Genomic DNA, 23,643 nt, shown 5'->3' on the forward strand with positions numbered 1-23,643 from the left:
CATCGTGCGCAAAAGAGAGAGAGAGAGCGGTTGGCACAAAGGCACGCGTACATCTGGTGTAGGGAGAAGGGGCGGTACTGGCACCGGCAGCGTTCGGGTGGCGTGGCATCCTCGGACTACGCGCATGTTCGGCGAGCATGTCTCCAGAAACCAGTCGTGATGCCGCCCATAGCGAGCGCGCCTGCCGGCGTGATCAAGTCGCGAGTAATTGCGCGAGGGTCATTTAAAGGGAAATATTCGGTCGAGCTGTATTCGTATATAAGGCTTCTGCAAAAGCAATGCGCCTAAGCTTACCACGAGAGCAGACTCAACAAGCCAGAAAAGACTCCAGACGGGTGGCCGACACTAGCTTCAAGTTCCCGCATCAGCAGCTCTCCATGACGTCATAAGTTTTGAAAGGATTACAAAGCGTTCCAAAGAAAGCTAGGACTCTCCCTAGCAAGCCGAGCAAATACGGGAGAACAATGTCAAATTTGTGACGTCACTGACGCACGAAAGCTGCGAAAATCACCACAGCTGCGTTTGGCGCTGATTTACTGTGCTAGCAGTAAATGAGAAACAAGATAGATCTTTCAAAGAAAACTTAAGGAACTTAAATAGACAGTGCTGTTCTTCAGTCTCACTAAATACGAGAAACGTGAACAAGTTGGAATCTTCCGGGGCGCTGCTTGGCATTTTATGCCAACGGAATACCCATTTCGTTCATCGCGACTGCCAAACGTAGACTTGCCCACTTCTGAAAATAAATATAAATAAATGGAAGTGACAAAGCGTACCGCAACTCATTCTCTTTCCCGCTCAAGGTGTGTACTTCAATATGCGGAATTATACGTTCTGTTTAGGAGCTGCGCCACAATTGACGCAGCGAAAGAAGCATATGAATGTAACACAGAACAGCAACCGTATTAAGTTCTAACACTCATTTTGGAAGCAACTCTCGAAGTCAATAGAAGTGCCTCAGTGCTGACTGACACTTTGGGGAAGGAGAGAGAGAGAAGGGAGGAAGGAAAGGCAGGGAGGTTATAACCAGACTTAGTCCAGTTTGTTACCCTACACGTGGGAAGGGGCAAGGAATGGCACATTGAGGCTTCGCACTCACAACCGTGCCTTTAACAAAGGCGACGAACGAAAGCAAACATCTCGCCTAAATGAGAGCGTCTGCACACAAATCGCGAGAATGCGGGAAAGAACAGCTCACTCGGCCGCAGATGAACGGCGATGGCGTCGAATAAAAACGGCTTCATTCGCATCGAAATGAAAATGAGAGATAGAAAGAAAGAAGACTGGTATTCCTGAAGACGCGAGTTTCGAGCGTTAATAAATAAAGAGGAGAGAATTTATGCGCGCCACGAGAACAGAGAAACGGCGCCGGGATAATTGACAAACAGCGAGGACAGGAAGCGGGCGCGAGAGACCGGGCCCGCATAACGGCGCAATGAACCGAGTCAACTCGCGGCGACGACGCTCGTAGAAAGGGGGCGGACAAAGGGACCACCGCTGCTCCGTCCGAGAAGCGGAAAATAAAAGACGGGGGCAAGGAGGCTGGCAAGGGGTGGATGGAAGATTCCTGGCGCGCACAGAATGGTGAAGGCATGCCGGAGCGCACAATGGGCTTGCAGCGGCGGCGTCGCCCTTGCCACAGGTGTTGCTTTTTTCCGGCCCGTAATGACGCTCGGATGTGGGTTAATGCGGTGTGCCACTGGGGCCTCGCTCAATGCGCGCCTTGGGCGCCCAGCGTCTCCACTCGCTACGCGAAAAGCCGCCACCGAGGCGAAGAAGGGTTCCTCGCTGTGCTTACCCTCCCCCCTGTGTTGCGCGCGTCGAACAACGGCGCTCCTTCTGCGGGCGATCACGCGCACTTCGACTGCGCCCCTCGCGCGGCCATCATCGAAGCTGCGAGACGCGGTGAGAGAGATAGAAACCGCGCAACCACCGTTAAAGGAATGTCGCGCGCCGGAAGGTTCTAGCTGTGCGCACGAGTTGGCCGCATGCGATAACAGCGCAGCGTGAGTGACGCGCCGAGTGAAGCTGCAAAGTTGAATTAAATTCTGAGGTGTCACGCGGCAATACCAGCATCTGATTACGAGGCTACGCCGCAGTGGGCGACTTCGTGGGCCGAATTCGCAAAAACGTTCTTACGCTAAAATTGTTCGTAGAAGCAGGTGGTGTTGGACATAGCGAAGGCCAATGACAAGCAGCACTTACGAACGAACGGCTTTGTGAATTCGGCCCCGTATTATTTTCACCAACTGGCGCTCCTTAACGTGCAAAAAGACGAGCGCTGTTGGATTTCGCCCCCATCAAAATGCAGCTACCGCGAAAGCAAGAAGGTAAAATAATATGTAAAAAACAATTGTGTGCAAAATAAGTTTAGTCGGGGTCTCAAATTTGTTCATCTGGCGCCCCCCTCAAAAATAGGCGGCCAACCAGAAACTAAATAATTGGTCACACACAACGGCTAACGTTACACTTCCTAATTCAAGGCTGCCATGTGCAGATCCCGCAAGGGTACCTGGTTCTTTTGCGTTTCGCAGAAACCGTAGTCTACAATCGTCTGCCCCTGGATGTACTTACCACTAGCGTAAATTTAAACGCAAGCAGAAAGAGACTGATCAGAACACCTGTTACATGGAAGTGCGAAGTCGCCAGTTAGCCGATTTCTAGGTACGGTGTAGTCCGATATGAACGATTTGGAGCGTCAACTAAGTCATTGTCACAACTATACAGACGAACCTCTAAGCCTAACGACGCATTCCAGCTAGTTTCGACTTGCTGTAATCGCAGAACTTAAATCCGTGTTACGTAGGTCGAAAAGTCAGTATCTAACCCACTAGAACCCCGTGGTGACTCATTTAAAAAAGAAATGCAACGAAGACCAAAAGGAACACCGGAGCGGCGAAATAACCGAAGAGAGGCAGAAACGTATCATAAAGATGATACCAAAAATAATAAATGCAACTATTAATAGCTAGAGAAGTGGAAGCGTGTTCACCGAAGGTAAGGCACAAGCGTTCAAAAGTTTCACAGAACAGCTGCTTTCATAAGATATCCAGTCGTCCAGAACCGCTAGACAGCATAACGGGATAACAAGCGTCCGGCGCTGGACGACGACGAGGTATCACGTAAGTGCTGTCTGTGCATACATTGGCTCGTGGTAAATGACTTCTTCATTCTGGGGTTTTTCGTGCCAAAACCAGTTCGAATTATGAGGCACGCCGTAGTGGGGGACTCCGGAAATTTGGACCACCTGGGGTTCTTTAACGTGCACCTAAATCTAAGTACACGGGTGTTTTCGCATTTCGCCCCCATCGAAATGCGGCTGCCGTGGCCGGGATTCGTTTTTGCATTTCGCCTCCATCATAAATGACGCGGGCACTCCTTTATATTTTGCGTTATGCAAATATAGACAAACCAGCATTTACTTGACAGGTTAGCAAATTCTCTGGATAAAGAACAGCTTCCGCGTCCCCAGATTCAGTACATAACGCCTCCTATATCCCACCAATGATGACAGCCGGCGATTTCAGCGCTGACATTTCGATACCGCAAGTCATGCAGCAGGTTGATCACCTTTACAAAAGATGTAAGTATAGACACTATTGACGACGTCGACTAAGCACAGATGCACAGACGAAGCAGGTGATGCACACCGCGATACTATGCGTAAGCAAGTTTAGGTATACGGAAAGGCCGTCTTGAAACAGTAGCTTACTAATTAGTTGCGTATAACTGGTAGACGGATAAATGTATCACGCTGCTCTCCTTAGCATACTTCATTTAACACAACGGCTTCATCGTGTTGCCACCCAACGCTAGTGGTTTGTGTGAATGGTGCACTTGTAACTACATCTCGCAAGCTGCGGTAGCCGCAGTTTCCGCATTCATCTATTTTGGTTCAGAAATAAAATAACCTAAAGAATTATTTTTCCTGTACCGAATATCCAATCAATATAGCGCTAATACGGTCAGATGTTCGGTGCGTGCCACAGCCTTTGGATCGGCCCATGTCGCGGTCTATGAAGTATACTCGCGCAGGCATATACATCGCATACAGTGGAGAACAACCTCTATTATAGGTAGGCTTACACACGCGTTACGCCTCATAAGCTATTCACCATGCCAGAGCCCTTAGAGGGCAGACGCAACGTCTTAGTGCTATACGTGTCCCTTATTAATGCATAAGCGAGATTTACGATACACATGTGCAGAGTAACATATGAGCGCCAATAAAGACAAGAAACCCGCCCGCGTGAAGGTCGCACAACCGGCATAATTAGTTACCCTAGTCATTGCAATGTGTGCTAAGTGGTTGCGTCCTGGAAGTCTTGTTCCATCTTCCTTTATGGACTGACTTCCAGGAAAACTACTTGGTGCAACAATGTAAAAAATAACGCTTGCACTAGCATGAGTTTCCTCTTTCATTTTCCCCCAGTGTTTTTCAATCGCATATTTTATGATCGCGACATAACGCTATGGAAACTATGATTTTTGTGTTCGCTTTTGCGGGCGTGCTGTCGGTGTTTTAACTGCTTCCAGTATGCTGTTCGAGTCGCTTTCTTTTCTTTCTTTCCTTTTTTTGGGGACGGGGAGGGGGAGAGGGGGTTGCTTTATCCCTAGCCTTCATGTAATGTGTTCGGGATTAGTGAGTTCAATAAAATGAAATGAACATCTCATTTCCACTGTGTATGTAACAGTCCTGCGCCAGTGGCATCTGAAAGAGAGGTTATGAATAGAAATTTACCTTGACGTTGAGCAGCGTCGAACCTAACAGAAGAAAATAGGGTGGGGTTTGCAGAGTAAGCACAATAGCGGGAGTTTTCAACACGTGCGTTTGTGTCCAACCTGTGCAGTCTACCGGTTCCCGCGTCAGTGCATTACGAACAACAACAACAACAACAACAACAAAAAAAACCGATTGTCCGCTGCGCTTACTTTCTACAGACTGCCAAAAGTTCTACAGACACGGTCAACACCGCTGCATGATAGAATAGCGGCTGTAAAACAAATTTCGATCTGAACATAACACGCTTGTTATTTGTGAAATATCATTTAAAGTTAGATATCAGTTCATCACTTCTTTTTTCCTTTTTAGCCGTCGGTGCAAACACAATGCTGCGAATATCCTGGTCCTTGCATACCGGGAATGTGCTCTTACGTGCAGATCAGAATGACATGGCGCACATTAACTGAGCTCTGCCCCAACATGTTTTTTGCTCGAGAACGCTCACAAATGCAAATCCAACATCTATTCACCTGGGGTGACAATACGCTTTGAAAAACCTCTGAGTGTGACCGCTGCATCGCGGTGTTATTGTCACCCATGATTCGGGCCGCGTTGTAGTTTTTCTGAATGAAATCTCTTTGGCCCTCCTGACCATCTTTTACCAGCGTGCCAGGCTCGATGCTGACCTCCCGAGGGCGCCTCGTGTCCGCACTGTCGTTGAGTGGACTGGCACTATCAAGTTATACCGAAAATAAACGGGCCTGGACACAAAAAGGAAATAACACAGCTAGCATATGTCATGCGTCAACAATGATCAAACGTTCATATATATATATATAGTCGGTGAAACAAACAAACGGTCCATGCATCGACGAGCGCAGGCAGTCGCTTCCAGCAAGCAATCGTAAACGTGAACGTAGCACACACACACATGCACGGCAAGAGAGTGGCGAGAGAGAGAGAAAGAGAGCCCAGCTTTGGTGCTGCATTCACTGAGTTCCGATGGCTAAGCACCACCCGTGCTTCTGACCTACTCTAGACAGGGTCACAACAATATTAAGCATGTAGTTGTTCCCGTGAAAGTAGGCCTCACATTAATACATCGACACTATTGCAGTATGGTAATGCTTGTTTGACAGTTAAGACCGTGAGCCCGTTCTGTATGTTCACACCGAGTACGAAGTTGAATGACCTCGTGGTCATTTACAAACGGCACTGACCTACGGGTTTATGGAGCATGTTAACATATTTGGTTCGCTCTCTGAATTCTCACTTTTTAATGTGCAAATAAACGACGTCAAAGACCAACCACCGAATATAATTACAATTTTTTTTACCATGTCGTACGCGTGAAAAGTATGACGCTGTTTTTCAAGCTACGGCGGCGCAGACGTCGCAATTTTGACGGCGGAACCAAGCTGGACTGGTTGGTGCGGAGGGGCGGGGGAGGTGGTCGCGGGTTTCTGAGGAAGACGTTTGCTCCCAGGCACAATCCACAAGCAAACATGCAAAGTAGAGCACGTCAATGTTTCAGCAGCCAGTCAGTGAAAGAGTCGAAGCAGGTATAGGAAGGGGGGACAAGCATGAAACACGTGCATGCCACACAAAGCCGGGCGCAGAGAAGCAGCGTAAGCAGAATCGAGCAGTAGCAGCAGCGTGACTCAGCACTCACTGGGGGGCGATCTCCTCGACTCCCCCCAGGTGGTAACGCCACCACCGACACCACCACCACCACCACCACCGACACCACCACCAGCGGCACCACCACGGTCGTCGTCCGTGAACCGGCACGACGAAACGGCCGTCCCCGCTAGAAAGACACACAGGGCACCCACCGAAAACCGGTTAGCGCCGTCGCTGGGCACAGTACGCAATGCGATGATCGACACCTATACGGCAGCGTTTCCCAAGCCTAACCATAGGGACTCATCGGATGGACTGCCAAGCGCGTTTTTGCTGGAAGTTGCTTGGCGGCACCAGGGTTGCCTGCAGGCTTAGAGCTGGGCAACGAGGGTCATTGCAAATGATGAGAGCTTGACTTAAGACTAGTTAGTTAAACAGAATGCAGAATCCTTCCTGTGCTGCAGGGGAAGCGGACACGTGAGGAACACGGGAAATACAACGAGAAGGACGGAACAGAACAGGCGTAGGTAACCGAGTTCCAAAAGAAAACACTTCCTACGCGGTAATACGTGTTTCCTTTTGTCAGTCGCTGGTTAGCGCCCGCTTTGTGCCGTCCTTTTCGTTGCATTCCCCGCGTCGTCCCTGCTCCAGCAGTGCAACACGGGTTTTGTACTGTGTCATTACACAGCCGGGACGCATGTGCTGCTGCGAAGTCGAAACCAGGCCCAAAGGCCGGACCGTGCACCTGAAGTACCTGTGCAATCGTAAAAAAGTGTGTACAGTACCCGATGTAGTTCTTGCAGCATACGCTCCTGCTCAGATGAGAAAAATTCCGTTGTTTCGATCTTGATCTTGCTTGCTCATAAACGGCGCAGTGGTGTCACGACTGCGGCAACGTACGGAAACTTCGGTGTGCAGGACGCTTGCTTACATGTGCCGGACTTCGGAGACTCGTGTTCACCTCGACGTCAGCCGGAGGTGTCGTCGTGGCACACACTTTGCAGCAGCAGCAGCAGCAACTATTGCATTGGGAGAGTGTCGGTAACTCCCGATAGAGTTCATTGCTGCAATCGGGAAGCAGCAGTGGCATATTTGTACCTCGCGGAGTCCTGCTTACCATAGGACCACGTTTCTGACAATTTGAGCCGCGGCTTTCTGCCACGACTTTTTTTTTTTTTTTTTTTTTTTTGGTCGCTGCAGCCTAACGGTTCTTCGAGTGACTTGGAATAATTGCAAGAACGGTGTATAGCGTGGTTATTGTCAATCGACCCAACTGTCCAAGCTGCCTGCGTATCCCACGCTATTGCTCGACTGTGCTAATGATACGATATACTTGCTCTGTGTCTAATCCGCTGCTATGGTACAACCAGGCGCTAAGCGTACAACTTCAGTTTTCGTGAATGCACAGGTCGGTGCACGGACTGAGCGCGACGCGAAGTTTCGCTGATATTATAGATCCCTTAATCCCTTCCTGATTCTACTATCCTTAGCCCTCAACCTGACACGTTTTGTTGGTAAGTCGTAAAGACAGTATTAACATATAAAGTGAATACTTCTTTACCGAAATTTTAGTGCACAATGCGCAGCTCTTCCAACAAGACATCATGACATTCACAGCCTAGCGATTATAGTCAATGCGCAAGTGTTAACGGGAGCCGAGAAAGACTCACGGTGACTCGGATTTTCACGACGCCTGTTCATTCCGCATTATGCTCAGACTTCAACACCTGACAATCCCCTGAGCATGCAATCATTGCTAAGGCGCTGCCTGTATATACCGACATTTTTTTATTGCTCGAACAAAGTTTACATGTACTGATTCGATGCGCGTGCACAGGACATGATTAACTTTGCTGTTTCTTTGCGCTCGCCCTATATTTCTCATGGCCCTTTATTTGTCCATTTCTCACTAATCACCATTCGATAGCACCTGACCTTTAAGAGTGCTCAGTTAAAGCGCATGCTGCTGCGCGTGTTGCATCTATGTTTGTGCCAACCGGCTTCGACTTTTTATTTACCATGTAAGATGCAAAACATTGAATCATTGTGAAATCCAATGACAATCTGCAAGAAGATCGATTTTCACTGTTTCTGTCGACACAGTGGCGCCGCTCTTAACGCTATAAACTGAACAGAGGAGTCTCCTGAGGTTTGGGAAACGCTGCCTTGCCAGAAATGAAAAGATCACACACTTTATTTGCAAAGTAATAAGTCAGCTAATTAAGGAATACATTCATTGCTAAAAAGAGCTAATGCTTAATTTATACATTCACCCATGCTCAATTCCATGTGCGCGCACAAAGCGCTTCTTAAATCGCAATTTTAATATGAACAGCGAATTCAATGACAACAATGTCAGATAGTTCTCACTAGGACAAGAACACTGTTTCTCAGCGATATTAAAAGGAACAAAAAAAAAGCAACTTCATCCCCAGCCGTAAGTGCAATAGGAGTGTTTAATCAGTGTGCTCTTACTTCCCACAGCAATAAACATGAAGGACTGTATCACACCTAGAGGCGAACTGCAACAAACTTTCATTTGGCTAAATTCCGCTAAATTAATGTTACGTGTAGCCGATGCCCAAGACTATTTACAATTTATTTACAGGGAAGCTAACGGAGGCCAGAATGGCGACGCTATACCAAGCCGGAACACGTCGTCTTCCTTCTCCTCAGTGCAGCCACATCGTGGCGGCTGTTCCGTGTCAATATACGTATACGAGTAGTATATAGTATACCGCTGAACCATATCTTGTCCATGCAGCACGACTGGTAATTGTCTATGTTTTAGCAGCCTCTAAATAGCACCGAAGCAGACGACCAGTGCACCTGGTGGTTAGCGGCTTTGACGTAACTGCCACCACGTCGCCTCCGAGGTCAATAGTCACTTCCGGCGAGCGTAAAAGACCCCGTTTTACCTGTTTTCTTTCTTTTTTTTTTCTTCTTTTTTTCAATTTCCGTTATCAAAGATGGATTTTCTTTTGCGAGCTTTTCATGACTCTTCTAGTCGTATTTCAAACGTCAAATTTTGCACGGAGGCACCTCCTCTACATCTGTACTATCTTGAACTATAGTCTTTCGAGGCGGACCCAAACTTGGCTGCAGTTGGCCTTTAAGTGAAGCTGGTTAAGGCTGTGCTTGAGCGCCAGTCGATCGGCCTCCGAGGCCGTCGTGGTTCGGTTGGTCGGCAGGCGGGAGAGGAAGCGAGACTTCCGCGGAACCGGTTGCGCCTGCTTGTCGCGATGGGCCTCGTTCCACACACCGCTGCTGAGCTGCGGCCGCGAATGCGTGCCCAAGCCGGAGTACTCCTTTACCTCGCACCACAAACCGTTTAAAAAATTTGCCGCCGTGCTAGATGGTTACGGGCTACTAGACACGCACTAGCGCTACAATGTGACACAATTCCTAGAAGACAGCCGGACAGGAAACGCGCGTCTCCTGTCCTCATCGTGCCGTGTCTCACTGCGGCGTTAATACCGTATTTTCTAAAATTCAAGCAGACCAATGAATGCAAACACACACACACACCCTACCGTATCCCACCTTTGTAGCGAGGACAACAAAGCCAGGCAAATATATTAATGCCAATGTTTTATTAGCTCACGACCTCAGCACCATTTTTTTTACTTTCGGCATTGCGGCATAATGCGCATCAAAAAATAAGCGCGGGGTATGCTTAAATTCAAGTGATTACAGTCTGTGTGTCAAGCAGACTACGCCCAATAAGCGAGAAGCACGCGCCCCGTGGCAACGTAGTAACTAGTGAAGCAACTATAGGTTCGCGCGCCCATTTTCAATGTCTGCCCTCGTAAACCTGCTACGAGCAAGAACCATATAGTGCCGTCTTCGTACTACGTTATCTGCATACACGACTGCTACTGAATAGCACGAAGTCTGCACATTGGCCAGCTGTATTCTAAACGGGCTTCAGTCAAGCTGCTGTTTTTATCTCTTCTCTCTATATATATACGCTCGATTTGATTTTCTCGTGTGGGTGAGGGAATGAATAAGAGGGTGCGGGCGATGCGTTAAAACATATATATATATATATATATATATATATATATATATATATATATATATATATATATATATATATAGCTAGAGGAGAATGCACGTTGCTACAAGATTGTAGCGACGCCTCGCACGCGGGCGAGGCTTTGCGGTTGACACTGATTTCAATTTGAATAATGTCTCTCTCTCAGGACTGAAGGCGCCACCTTCTCTATCGAGCCGTAAAATCAGGAGCTTATTTTGTGCCCCCACGGTCATGCGCACAATTTTCATTACGCAAGAAAAAGAAATAAACGACATGAATCAAATCAGGGACGTTTACAATCATCACTATTGCAAGAAATAACAACAGGTGTGACGATCAATATGCCGCGAAAGTTCATGCGACGCACGAAATGGTCTGAAGAGAGGTAACCTGGGTGACTGTTGTGAGCACCCGAAAGTATTGTCCGCCATATGACAAATATGCAGATTTATCGTTTACACCTTCTCTGTGAAAATATGAAGAAGCGGGCTTTCTTTGTTTAATTTATTTATTCGAAATGCCAATGGACCGCAAGATTATGATATAATTTCAATTCTTGCACAGCAAACCTTCCCGGAAATATTATTCAGCATAGTACGACGCTGTCTCTCTTCATGCCTTTCTTTTTTTTTTTAAGGTTGCCTTTCTTATGCAGAAAACAAAAAGCTCGCGACCAGTGGCCGTAATTCAAAATATGCAAGGAGTCAGAAGAAAAGGCATGTGGCCTGTATGACAAGTCAGGGTGCACAGTGGGCCTTTCGAAAGGGCGCTGACTCTTGCAATTAGACATGCACATCAAGTAAAACTCCTATCTGCAAATGCATTCGAAGTCTAATGACATAACTGTTTTTAGTACTCTACAAGAAATACCCGTATTGTGAAATTATATTTTAAAACATTTGACAATTAGCTTGATTTAGCCTTCTGCGACGACGAGTCATGACCTCACGAAGTACATTTTCGGCCAATACAGAAGAGAACACATAATCCCAATTCTTGCAAACGTTTGTAACGCGTAACCTCGAATTTCTGTTTTGATGTGTGGAGTTATGGAGCTGAAGAAATTGCCTGAGTGGCGTTTTGTTTTATGTTATAATTTGCACGCAGTAACACAGAAAAAACCCAGCTGGGAACCAAATTTCGTGCTATTTTCTTCACGTTGACACACCGTGAACAGTAGAGTTCAGTAGGAGCTGCAATACAATGTCCCTGGTCGAAGCATCTTTGAAGACTGCACGGTATAGCCGTTACACGGAAAATTAGTTGAATAGATACCAGTAACTGGAACGGTGTTAGGGTCTCAAATTTTTGTCTCTCTGCGACGGCGTGTAGTCTTGGAACCCCTTCACCACGGGCTCCGTGTTGCAGCTCATATCGAGAACACAACAGTAAACTCTGAAGGTCGCCGAAAGCGCTCGTTCAACGCCTCAGAACGACGTGACTCAGGGTCGCGTCATGCACTGTCCATAACGCTGGCTGGGGCGAAAGAACGGAGCCGTACGCATGACGGCTGCCGTCAAAAAGAGAAATGAAGGGACCGCGGCCAGATGCGAGCCGACCTAGAGGGCGCCACTAGTATTCCAGCGACCTGTCCAGTTTTGCGAAGCCGATCACCGCGTAATGAAGTCTTCCGTGGCGCGACAAGCATCTAGCGGAAGCGACACCGGTCCATCGGGCGCTGCAAGGCGAGTCATCTGCGGCTACCTCATCAGCGCCCTCCGTCAGCGATGATGATGATGACGATGGGGCGCCGCGATTGCGAGCAGCGGGGTTTATCTCGGCTGGCACGTTTGTGCCGCCGGAGCCAACGACTCGGAAACGAACCGCGCACCGGGAATACGGAAACCGCCCGAGCTAAATGGCAACGATTGGTCAGGACGATAGGGGGAGGGGGCAAGGCGAACAAAACACGGAGCGATGCGATCGCGCGAGCAGCTTTGGCACAGTTACTGCTCAGCAACGGGCGGTGGCTTAGCCCGTTCGAGGACCAGTCGCCGGTGGCGCGTGAACGACGTTTCGGCCGGCTTAAAATTAACCCGCGCTCGCGATCTGTGTTTCCGGCGGCCCGAGCGGCGTGGGTGCGCTTACTCGCGCGCACGGTGGCTCGGAAAAGGTTCGTTAGAGGCGACACGTGGAGTACGCGCACCACGATGCATGGGTGCCAGCCGACGAGCGAGAGAGATACGGACTTGGCAAGAGAAGCGGACCCGTTTGCATCGGCGCAAAACGAAGCACGGGAAAGGAGACGAATACGCAACCCAGAGACGCTATCTTGGGCAGCTATCGTGGCCAGCGATCCGCTGCCGGCCCGAGCACGAGTTTGTTTCACTCGATGCAGTCTCAGGCATCGCAGATAAGGGAGCGGGTTCTCTCTTCTTCGAGCCTCATATTTCTTCTCTCCGCATCGCGAGCGGAACCGGCTTTTCTCACTTGCCGACAGTTGGTCACTGAGTAAACAACGTGCCAGGCTACTCCTGCGCCGGCAATTACGCAACGGGGACAACGAATTGAACCACGTTGTGTCCCTTGGCGACTCATAAACTACAACAAATGGAGCCCGACATGAAGCCATGTCGCACGTGTGACAACGTATGGCCTGGGAGTGCGAACAAGAACGTCGGAAAACAAAAACAAAAAAGAAACAAAAGACAGAAAATGCATCTGCATAAACTACAGCGGAGATTAAGAAGAAAAAGAAAATACTTTCACGCATTTCTGATACCACGTTCACAAAACGCGGTTACGAGATTCGTGCGTGTTTTCTTTACATTCCTTATATTCCGAAAGCCCTTCCGATGCCCTAAACATCAGTTGCAGATTTAAAGATCACTACCCGCCCAGCAATCACGACGATCGCATTAAAAACTCACGCCGTCGTCATTCCTCTGAAAGCGCAACGATAGAGCGGAACAACCGAAACACACAACAGTGTTAAAGGCGAGACCATGCGACTGTACCCATCAATAATGTAAATTGCCTAGAGATATCCAAGTGGAAACGGCAACACAACAGCGCTACCCAGTGATGAGCCAAATAAATATTCACTGCTTGACACAGCGAACAATCGACGGCTGCTTCACTCAGCGTAAGCTACAATATATATACGCGAGCGACCTATAGGTCAGCGAGAATGAACGATTGGGGTCAAAATGACAGAAAACGTTACGCTGCTTTCAATAGCTGCGCCGTATAGACCAGCACGGAAACGCAGTTTCGAAGCTGAACGGTCTAAAACGGGAAACAAGGAAGCTCATTGCCGACGAAAAGAGAGATAAGAGTATAGCGGTACGAGGAGGACTCCGATACAAAGTGAGGGTAGCGAAGGCGTTCGTGAGCGATAAGCAGGCGAACGTACGTACACTTTGCAAGATGATGGAAGATGAGCCAAAAGCGACGAGGGTTATTTCACTGACTGTATGGAGTCAGTGAAATAACCCTCGTCGCGGGCAGCTTATGTTACGCAACCTGGACAGTGCATTAGGACCACGTACTGGGGCGGCGAACATCAAGAGTTGGGATGTGTTGCACGTTGGAGGTGTTGCAGCTTTACTGGTTTTCAATACGGACCTCTGTAAGAAGGCGCTTATACTTCGCCGTTAACTCCGTTATGTCAACGGCCCTCTGGAGGTATCACTTCATAAACTTCCAGTGGCGCAGATCCGCCGTATTCTCAGCAGATGTAATTCTCAAAGATGTAAATAAATAAATAAATAAATAAATAAATAAATAAATAAATAAATAAATAAATAAATAAATTTATGGGCTTCCATGAAGAGAGTCATGGAAATTCACGGTGCAACCTCTATAGCTGGCATGCTTTACGCACATGCTCAAGCAAATGCTACACTGAAGGCAATGTTTTGCGCATGTACCGCGTTATATTGGGAGGATTTATGTTAGTCATTGATAAACTAGAGCACGACTGCGCAAGTGATGGTGTTATGAGCCAAAAAGCCAGCCACTGCTCAGAAGCGCGATAATGTCGATCACGTCCTTGATTCATCAGCCGAAAATAGCAGGCTGCGCTTACACCCTGGTATTCATCCTGTATTTCGCGTGTAACTAAAGTGCAATGTCTGCGCAGGGATTCCATGCGACCAAGTACATCAAAATACAGTGGCGCTCGCCAGGGAATGTTCCGCGATAACCCTGTGTTATTCGATACTATAGTTTCATATTCGTTAGACAGCTGCAGAAAATTGCCTTCCTTAATTCCCAACAGATTCTCTTCGACTTTGTTCTTTCCGCTTGCTGCCTCGTCACCTCCATTCGCTGGTCACTGGTCCTTAGCTATCCTGCCACATTTGCCCTTAACGCTACAATCTGATGGCATTCGCCTTTTTATTTTTTCACAGTGGAATTCATGAAAAAAGTGCAGATGGCACCGAAGATTCCTGCTAAAAAGGAACGTGCACTGTTGCGAAGATTACACGATACATATAATGCCACCGATAGGTGAAAGCGCCCGCCAGATAAACGTAAAGTGGAGTCATTGCTTTAATCGAGTAAGGATGATCATCATCTTAAGACGACGGCCTCTCCCAGTGATGTCCAATAACTTTAATGTTCCGTAATTTGACCCCATCCTATAGCTACAGATTTCCTAATCTCTTCACCCCAGCTAATTATGCCCCGTATTCGACTGCGTCTCCCTTCCCTTCGTGCCAATTCTGTTAGGCCTCCACTTATCTACTCTGCGCATTACATAACCCTCCAAACTGTGCTTTTTCTCAATCTAAATGAGACTATCAGATAAACCCGCTTCACTGTAAAATAATTTACACCCTTAAAAGTAAAAAAGGGTGTAAATGTGTTTATAACTCACACCCTTAGGGTGTGATTTATATAAGTGACACCCTAAGGGTGTGAGTTATAGACACATTTACACCCTTTTTCATTTTTAGGGGTGTAAATTATTTTACAGTGTTGCTGCCTAAGCCATACTGTCGTCTGTCTCTCACCGTTACATCTATCAATTTTAGTTGCACTGCTTGTTGCACGGTGCTTAGCTTCTTGTGTAACTTGTTTGTTATGCTCCAAATTTGCACGCCGAAATTCTGCCTTCTACAAAAAGATGGCCTAGCTTCGGATTTGACGGGAGACGCAAGCAAAATGAGCCGCTGTGTCATGTACGACCGCTCCCCTACCCAAGCCTTCGTTCAGGAAGCAATTACATAAATACTTTTTGTCCATCAACTGCGTTTACTTGGGCAGGGCATGGACAAGGACGCTTGTATCCATCCCTGGTTGTTATCCGTGTTGTCCTTACTACACAGACGGCCGTTTATCCCGTTTCCTGAATACTCGCGAAGAGCATTCTTACTAACCACTTAATGACTGGCATCGCACCTCTCGCAAGCGTGCCCCTGCACACCAAAGCAGCTTTCACTCGCGCAATTTCATTCACGGCCAGCTGCTCGTCACTCCCGCTTTGTCTATGCCACAGCGAGCTTCCGCGAGCGCCTGTTCTTTTCGCGCCTCGTCGCCTGCCCCGATGCCCGCAGCCACCAGGGGGCAGGTCGTGGGAAAAGAAACGAAAGACCGAGCGCACGGAAGAAGAGCGTCCCTTAATGTTCCGCCTGTATAGATGAGAGAGAAGCGTCTCTGTCGGCGCCAAGTAAAAACAATAGCAGCAGCAGCAACAACTTTACGGAGTGTTCCAAATTACGGAGAGAGGGATCCCAACGGGCCGTTTCACGGCGAGCCTTTATTTCGACAACAGCGCGCGGCGCCCTCTCTCGCGCCATGCACCATCTCTCGATAAACAGGCGCAAGGCACCACCCTCACGGACTCGGCTGGCCTGGCCAGGACTCGAAGGTTCAACCCCCCCCCCCCCCCCCTCTTCCATCTCCGACACTCCTCCGACGCATCTCTGCGTCCTCCGACTTCCTCGTCCCACAGCACTACATTTTCTCCCTCGCCATGCGTGATGATGTAGCCGCATGCGTTTGCCCTCTTTTCCTTTTTTTTTTTTTTTTTGCTTTTCTTTTTATTTTTTATCTCAACGGCGCAGGCTATCGGGGGATGATGCTGCTACGCCACCCGAACCGTGGACGTTCTGTGGATCGCCTCTCCCTGCTTCTCAGCCAACCACCGTCGTTTATTCTATTTTTGTCTTTCTGCCGTTTCTCTCTCAAACGAGAGACGTCAGACGCTCCTGACGTAACAAAAACTTTGATAGCTTTTACTTTGCATCTGCGCGGCTCCTAACATGGCTGCCCCAAAGTTGCGTCAACGTGCGCCGGGTCCTTTCCCCCCATCCCCTCTCCCGGTATTCCTCCTCTCCGCGCACTTTGCTGCGGTCCTGCACGCACGCACCTACCCCGCGCGCGCATGTGGTCGCGATGCTCGGGCGGCAGGCGCGGCCGACCCCTCGGCGGCGGCAAAAGAATGCCGGCCCGGCAACTTCCGGACGACGAAGCTCTGGCTCACACGCGGCGGCGTCACGGGCGATAAAACAAAATTCGACGCCGTCGTCGGAGCCAAGGCGGGAAAGACAGAAGAGCGAGCTGCGGCTGCCGGAGGAGGGAGAGCGGAGAAACAGATGCCGCCCAGGGAGGAGGAGGAGGGGGCGAGCGGTGGCCGAATGAGCGCGCAAGGCCACCCGGTCCGCGGAAGACTGCATTCGGCATTCACGACACTCCGCGCGCGACTCCGAATTCACTAGGCTTGAGGACTTCCAGATTCGCGGCACAACCGCGAATTGCTTGTGCGAAATAATTGTTTTCTTCTGGACGCTGCCACGCCTCGGAATTACCTCCCAATCACGCTGTTGCCTGTCCGCGACGGCGACAACGAAAACGGCTGTTTCTTGTAAGCTTATATTTAGAAAGCAGGAAAACGCGAACGTAATTGAGACTTAAATGTGAGCATGAATCGCGTCTTAATTCGTCACGAATTTAGGCGAACGATGCTGAGCGATGCGAACGATGCTGACCCGGGTCAGATAGATGCCACCACTTCAAGCTGAAGGAATACAGAGGCTTGGGCAGGGATTCAAATCCAGCACCTCGTGTGCAGTAACCCAGTGTTCAGAATCTAAACAACGCTCCTCACTCCTGCTACCAGAATGCGTAATTATGCTGCAACCATACGGAAGCGGACAATAAAAGCACCGTTTACGCGCCACACCGATAATTTCGCAAATGCTCTGGGTGGCGTCGCCATTGTAATTTTTGTCCATACGTGAGCAAATTTGTCAATCTATGAGCCATTAGCTAACCTCGCAGCGTCATCAACAGCAAAAACGAAAAAAAAAAAAAAAACTACCATTAGCCCTTGCTTGCTAGAAACTGCAAACTGAGGTAGACGTATTTTCTTCGTGCGTGCGTATTTGCTCGTTCATTTCGCCAGTATTTAGAGCGTTCGCACCCGGTTTTCACGCGTTCCTTACAAAAGAGCACCAGGGGTTTGCTCTCTGCTGTACACATAATTAAGAAATATAGCCAGACTGTGCGGCTGTTTTGCTTTCCCGTTTAGTTGGTAGTGTTATCCAGCAAATTTTCGTTCATTTCTAGAGAAGGAGGTTGAATATTCATAGAGATTTATCTATGTCTACCAGAACGTTGTCCTGATAAACCGAACTAAAACTACAGCTATTTTCATAATTAGCATTCGAAAATGCTTGATAGGTCTCGCTGGAGGATAATTATGCATGGCGTCACCAGCAGTCAAAGAAAACTCGACAGCAGCTACCAACAACATTCAAAGTGAAGTATGTTTTCTGACAGCTTAGCACCGACGTTTCTAGATTCTGCTGTTGTTTCGTGGGACGATATTGAATATGGCGTCCGGCCCTTCAACTCTATGGAGCATGGCGATTTCTAGAAAGAATATTCAAAGAATATTCACATTTGCTGCTATGTGCCACGTGCATTCGGAAAACAATCCGTACGTCAGTGTTTCGAAAAATGCACAGACTTTCTTAAATGCTCGTGAATGCAACAAGCATGACACACGCGAATGTCAATGAACAAGGTGTGCGTGACGGTAGCGAAATGTTATGCCAAGGGTGCCGTAGCACTGCAGGCCAGTTGCGCCTCAGCATTGCCTGAAGTTCAAAGCCGGTCGCACAATTCACAAGTCCTTAAGAACTTCAGCAGAGCCCTTAAGGACTTGAGTGCCGAAGCCCGTCTAGACCAGTGTCCTAAAACTTTTTCCTCTGTGAAGGGGCGATAGTCCAGTTTTTCAAGCGCAGTCGCGAGCGCTTTTCTTGCCACATTGTAGCGGGGACATTCACAGAGGAGGTGCTTGATTGTCTCCTCGCAGTCACAGTTGTTGCAAGCGGGGCTGTCGGCCATTCCAATGCGGAAGGAATAGGCGTTCGTGAATGCCACGCCGAGCCACAGGCGGCACAGAAGTGTTGCTTCCGCTCGTGGTAACCCTGGTGGAAGACGGAGTTGCAGATGTGGATCCAGTCTGTGGAGGCGTGCGTTGCTGAAGTCACTGGTGTTCCACAGAGTCTGCGTAAGCTCGCGTGCGAGGGAACGAAGTTTTGTGGCTGCGTCTGTTCTCGACAGTGGTATCGATACAATAGGGGCACCATCGTGGGCCGATCGGGCAGCGTCATCCGCACTGTGATTTCCCGAAATTCCGCAGTGACCCGGTATCCACTGGTAGATGATGTTGTGCCCCTTGTCGGTAGCGTGATGGTGAAGTAGTCGGATGTCTGCGACTAATTGTGCGTTAGGTCCGTGGTTGAAAGGGGACAGCAGGCACTGGAGAGCTGCCTTCGAGTCACAAAAGATGGACCATGACTGTGGTGATTTGGGACCAATAAATTCCAGAGCAGCACGGATAGCTGCGAGTTCTGCAGCCGTCGATGATGTAATGTGAGACGTCTTGAATTGGATGGTGACAGATTTCACGGGAATTACCACTGCTCCGGCTGAACTTTTCGAGGAGACAGAACCGTCCGTGTAAACGTGGGTGCGTTCTCTGTGCTTTTCATGCATGAATGAAAGCACGGTTTGTTTGAGGGCGAATGACGACATCTCGGTTTTCTTTTTGATACCGGGAATTACAAGAAGGGCTTGGATTGGATGCAGGCACCACAGAGGTAGAGATGGTCGTGCTGCAGGCGTGAAGTTCGATGGTAAAGTTCCATGGCTGGCGGCAATAGTCCTGCTAAACGCTGAACGAGGTCGAGTGGCAGGAAGGGAGGCGAGATGATGCGATGGAAGTCGGGCGAAGTGCCTGATGTGCATCCTTAAAGCGTCTACTTGAATGTACGTATTGATGGGGTGATCATGCGCGATGGCTATTGTTGCTGCCGTTGATGCACACCTGGGAAGGCCAAGACATATTCTCAGAGCTTGAGCTTGCACAGACTGGAGGGCACGGAGGTTGGTCTTACCGGTCCCACTTAGTACAGGTAAGCTATAGCGTAGGAGACCCAAGAAAAGTGCGTTATAGAGCTGGAGCATCGCCCTCACAGATGCACCCCATGACTTTCCCGCGAGAAAACTGAGAATATGGGTTACCATGGCCAGCTTCTTTTTTAGGTAGCAGATATGAGGACTCCAGGAGAGGTCTCGATCGATTGTCACTCCTAGAAAGCGGTGCGTCTTCTCGTAGATGATTGGCTGTCCATTAATTTTGACAACATACGGTCTCATTGCTTTGCGCGTGAAAGCGACCATAGAGCACTTCTCTGATGACACCTCCAGACCTCGTACTCGAAGATAACCTGATGTAATTGTGGCCGCTTTTTGGAAAATGGTTGAAATTGTAAACGCCGAACACTACCTCACGATAATTCCCCGTGAATTACAAGACGACATTTACAGCAAACGAGTCAGGCATTTTTTTTTTTCTATAATGACGTCCTGCCAGGCAGTGTGATGGAGAATAATTTTGCAAGCCGTTATGATCCAGGAACCTAGCAACCAAATTCTAAGCTGCACCTGTACAGAAGGTCGCATACGGGTGTGGAAAATGCGCCGAAACGTTAGAAGACTAGGTCAAAATACAGAAGGTGCAACATTCTCAGTTTAAGGTTAAAAACATCGAAAAAAGTATGACAGCTCGTTTTTCAGAAATGCTCTTTTTATCGAAAAAAAAAATTACGATCAGTCTTTTGACAACACCACCTAAAACGTACGCCGACTATTCGAAATACACAAGCTGTGTTTTAACCATAACCACAAGCCGTCGAGAAATTGAACCATCTCGCATATTTACCGGAGAACACCCGCTCTGGTTCCCGGCCCCATTGGTGATGCGCTTTTTTTACGCGGTCCCTTCCTTTGTGATGCGCGGTCGCACTTGCCCGCCTAACATCCAATTACGTGTACATCGTGCCGCTAGCGTCCTCCTCCTCGTCCCCGTTGTTGCCAGCATAATGCCTGCGCACGCACGCGCACGCAACCTGACCCAACTACAATCGCGACGCTCTCACCTCAACACCTGCGCGCATCTCTCCTCGCCTATCACCCCCAATGTTCAACCTGTACACAGCCTAGTTCGGTGCACCACTCCCACAGGCTGGAGCGGTGTATCAGCGGCTCGCCGAGCCACGTTCGAAAAGAGGGCCTCCCGGCTATACGTCTATACTCGGATCAAATACATCTCTAGAACTACAATCAGAAATGTAACCAACACGTTACATTTCCAGAAGACAAACTGGCCGCCCTGCCACTACTGCTCTCATGAAACTTGCACACAGGGACCCAGTGATATTAAGAAACACTGCCGATGCTATACCGCGCCGTGTGAGCGCGAACGCATCTGTCATCGAAGGTCAGCTGCGAACTAACCGAGCGTCTGATCATCATTGTCACGATTCAGCTATGCGTTCTTGCGCACGGTTTCTTGAGGGAACAGTCCCTCAAGATGCTTTATTATGCTAATGCTTTATTAACTCTGCGTTCAACTAGTTTCCTGAAGGTATGATGACTGAGACAAAGATTTTCTTTTTCTCTTCAGCCAGTACTAGTTGCTACTGCCGTACTTCACAACCTCGACCAGACGGCGACGGCATCGTTTTGAACGACACATTCAGTTCTGAGCGTCCGTGTTCAACCGCAAACGGGGCCGCACTGCGTGCCGATGCATGCCCGTCAGTGTGCCACCATATAACTGCCATTTCCCAGAATGAACGGCTGCACGGAAGTTTTCGCAACCTCCCTGCCGCCGTCTCTCGCGGCAGGCGCGCAGTTTCAACGGCGTGTAACGCCCTCCCCACTCGATCCGCCAAGGCCGCGAAGTCGGGCCGACGCGCTGCTGCCCCTCGCCGTGTCTCGTGATCTTCGCCCTATCACGCCCTCCGCACGTTCGCCCAACACGCGGCCAGCGGGTTCTCCCACGAATAACGCGCTCGAGAACGGCACGCCGCGCCATGTGGGAAGCTCAGATGCTTCGCAGCTTGCTTGCGGTGCGGAGATGCAGCGCCGACTGACTCGTCGAGCTCGCTCCTCAAAAGCGGTGGGTAGCACAGTGCGCGCGTGGGGACCGCGGCGCTTCTGGCTGGACAGCTGTCATCGGCCGGGGCGACGTAGCAGCGGTATAATAGGCTCCATAGATAGTTCGCAATACCGAAGGGCTCTGACAGGCACAAGGAACGGGCAGCTGTAAACGCGTGGTGCGAGCCGACGTACAACCTGTCCTACCAAGAAGAGATTACAACTAGTTTCTAACAGCTTCCATAAGTCGGAGCAGCAACCTTTGTTCAGACAACGTCGGTGTACTTTACTACGTCCCTTATCGGTGCTTCCTTCTTACGATGAATGAACTCCCACAGGTTTCGCTTATACAGACGCGACGCCCGTCGTATCGGACTGTTAGCTACGAAAGTACAGGCAGATGGACACTATAGAGTTTCTCTAGACACGTTGGCGTGTCTGAAGTGAACCAAGTTTCAGCACAGAAAACAAGAAGCTCGCCGCACACAAGCATCCCTATGAAGTCTTATCGTTCGACTAGCGCACAAAATGCGGACAAAGCCACAAAGATCAGAGAGGCGACGGATGATTCTTTCACCTAATCGGCCTTAGACGTGTCTTGTTCTGCGGTGGTCCATCCTTAAAGAGTAATCAAAATAACTCCAATGCAGAAAAAAGAAAATTCCGAATAAACTCAGAAGCACGAGCGCAAATCAAGAAACTGCAGCGCCTCTAGCTGAACTAGTAGCTGTTGATAATAAGAATAAGCAAACGTTTATAATTTTTCCAGAACATAACCGTAGGAACCCGGTGATTTATCGCTATTATTTTTTTATTTATATCGTTCCGCGTTTTAGTAGCGAACTTTTCGACGGTCTGACTACCACAGTTGGCGCGTGCTTTGGAGAGAGGAAACCGAAGGTGTAGTGAACACTGAGTCATTCGACAGGAACAAGTCCGCACTTAAACGCAATCTGTGCTAGTCTTAAGTGTCCCTTTAAAGACAAGGTACCCCACGACTGCTTCCAATACCCTCCGACATTCCCATGTCGTCATGACGTCACGAGCGCGCGTCGCAGCACCCGCAGTCGCGTGTATGCACGCCTTCATCACCGGCGGCGTGCTCGCTCTCTCCATGCGCGCGCGGAGCAGCGCTTCCGGCGGCTGCGAAACGGCCCACTTCCGGCCCACTTTCGGCGACGATGCGCCGGTAATCCCCTCGGATCGGGACACACGGCTCGGCCCGCCGAAACACCCCCTCGTCCCTTGAGGCGGCGGCCGAGAATGGGCCGCTAATGCCGCATCGCTCCGATCGATGACGCTGGAGCGGCGCCCGACGAAAATGGGCCACCGCCCCGGGCCCGGGTCAGCGGCTCTCGGAGCTTCCGCCACGCACCGCTGTTGTTCTTCTCTCATCCTTCTTTCTTTCAAATGCGAGCCGACTGACATGTCTCTTTCTGTTACTTTCTCGCCCATCTCATTTGCAAGGTCATTAACGCAGTGCCGGTCTGACCTTAAGATGAAAACATTCGCACCACCGGGTGACCACGCGAGCGCAGTGCTAGCAGCAACGGACATTGCGCGAAATTCTCTAGCGCGTTCGTCGCTCGTTGCGCATCCATGTGCGTTGCACATTTTGTCTCTGTGCGCCTGGTAAACACAACTGCATTCTGACCCGTTCTGATCCGAGGCAAGGAGGCAGGTCACAATAGTACGAGAAATACGGAACTGAAGAATGACGTCACGATTGATAACATACAAGTAAAAAGTCCAAAAATGACATGACAAACTGGCACAACCCATCCTGTGTTCCAAGGGTACCTATGTCTTCGGAAACGATCGAGTTGTTTATAATATCGACTCTCTGACTTTGGTA

At 49.2% G+C, this 23,643-nt stretch overlaps 1 protein-coding gene across 5 annotated transcripts in view; it reads right to left on the reverse strand.

Annotated features, from left to right (window-relative positions):
* LOC119455261 (probable nuclear hormone receptor HR3) overlaps nt 1-23,643 on the reverse strand; it is a 123,014-nt gene that overhangs the window by 75,348 nt on the left and 24,023 nt on the right. For 2 of the 5 annotated variants that reach the window (XM_037716664.2, XM_049668666.1), the window contains exon 2: nt 6,396-6,533. The exons of the other annotated variants lie outside the window; for them this stretch is intronic. In XM_037716664.2, the coding sequence (XP_037572592.1) occupies nt 6,396-6,533 (138 nt within the window). The remainder of the gene's footprint in view (nt 1-6,395; nt 6,534-23,643) is intronic. 5 annotated transcript variants of the gene reach the window in all.

This window comes from Dermacentor silvarum, chromosome 6, assembly GCF_013339745.2.
Source record: "Dermacentor silvarum isolate Dsil-2018 chromosome 6, BIME_Dsil_1.4, whole genome shotgun sequence".
Taxonomy (NCBI): Eukaryota; Metazoa; Arthropoda; class Arachnida; order Ixodida; family Ixodidae; genus Dermacentor; species Dermacentor silvarum.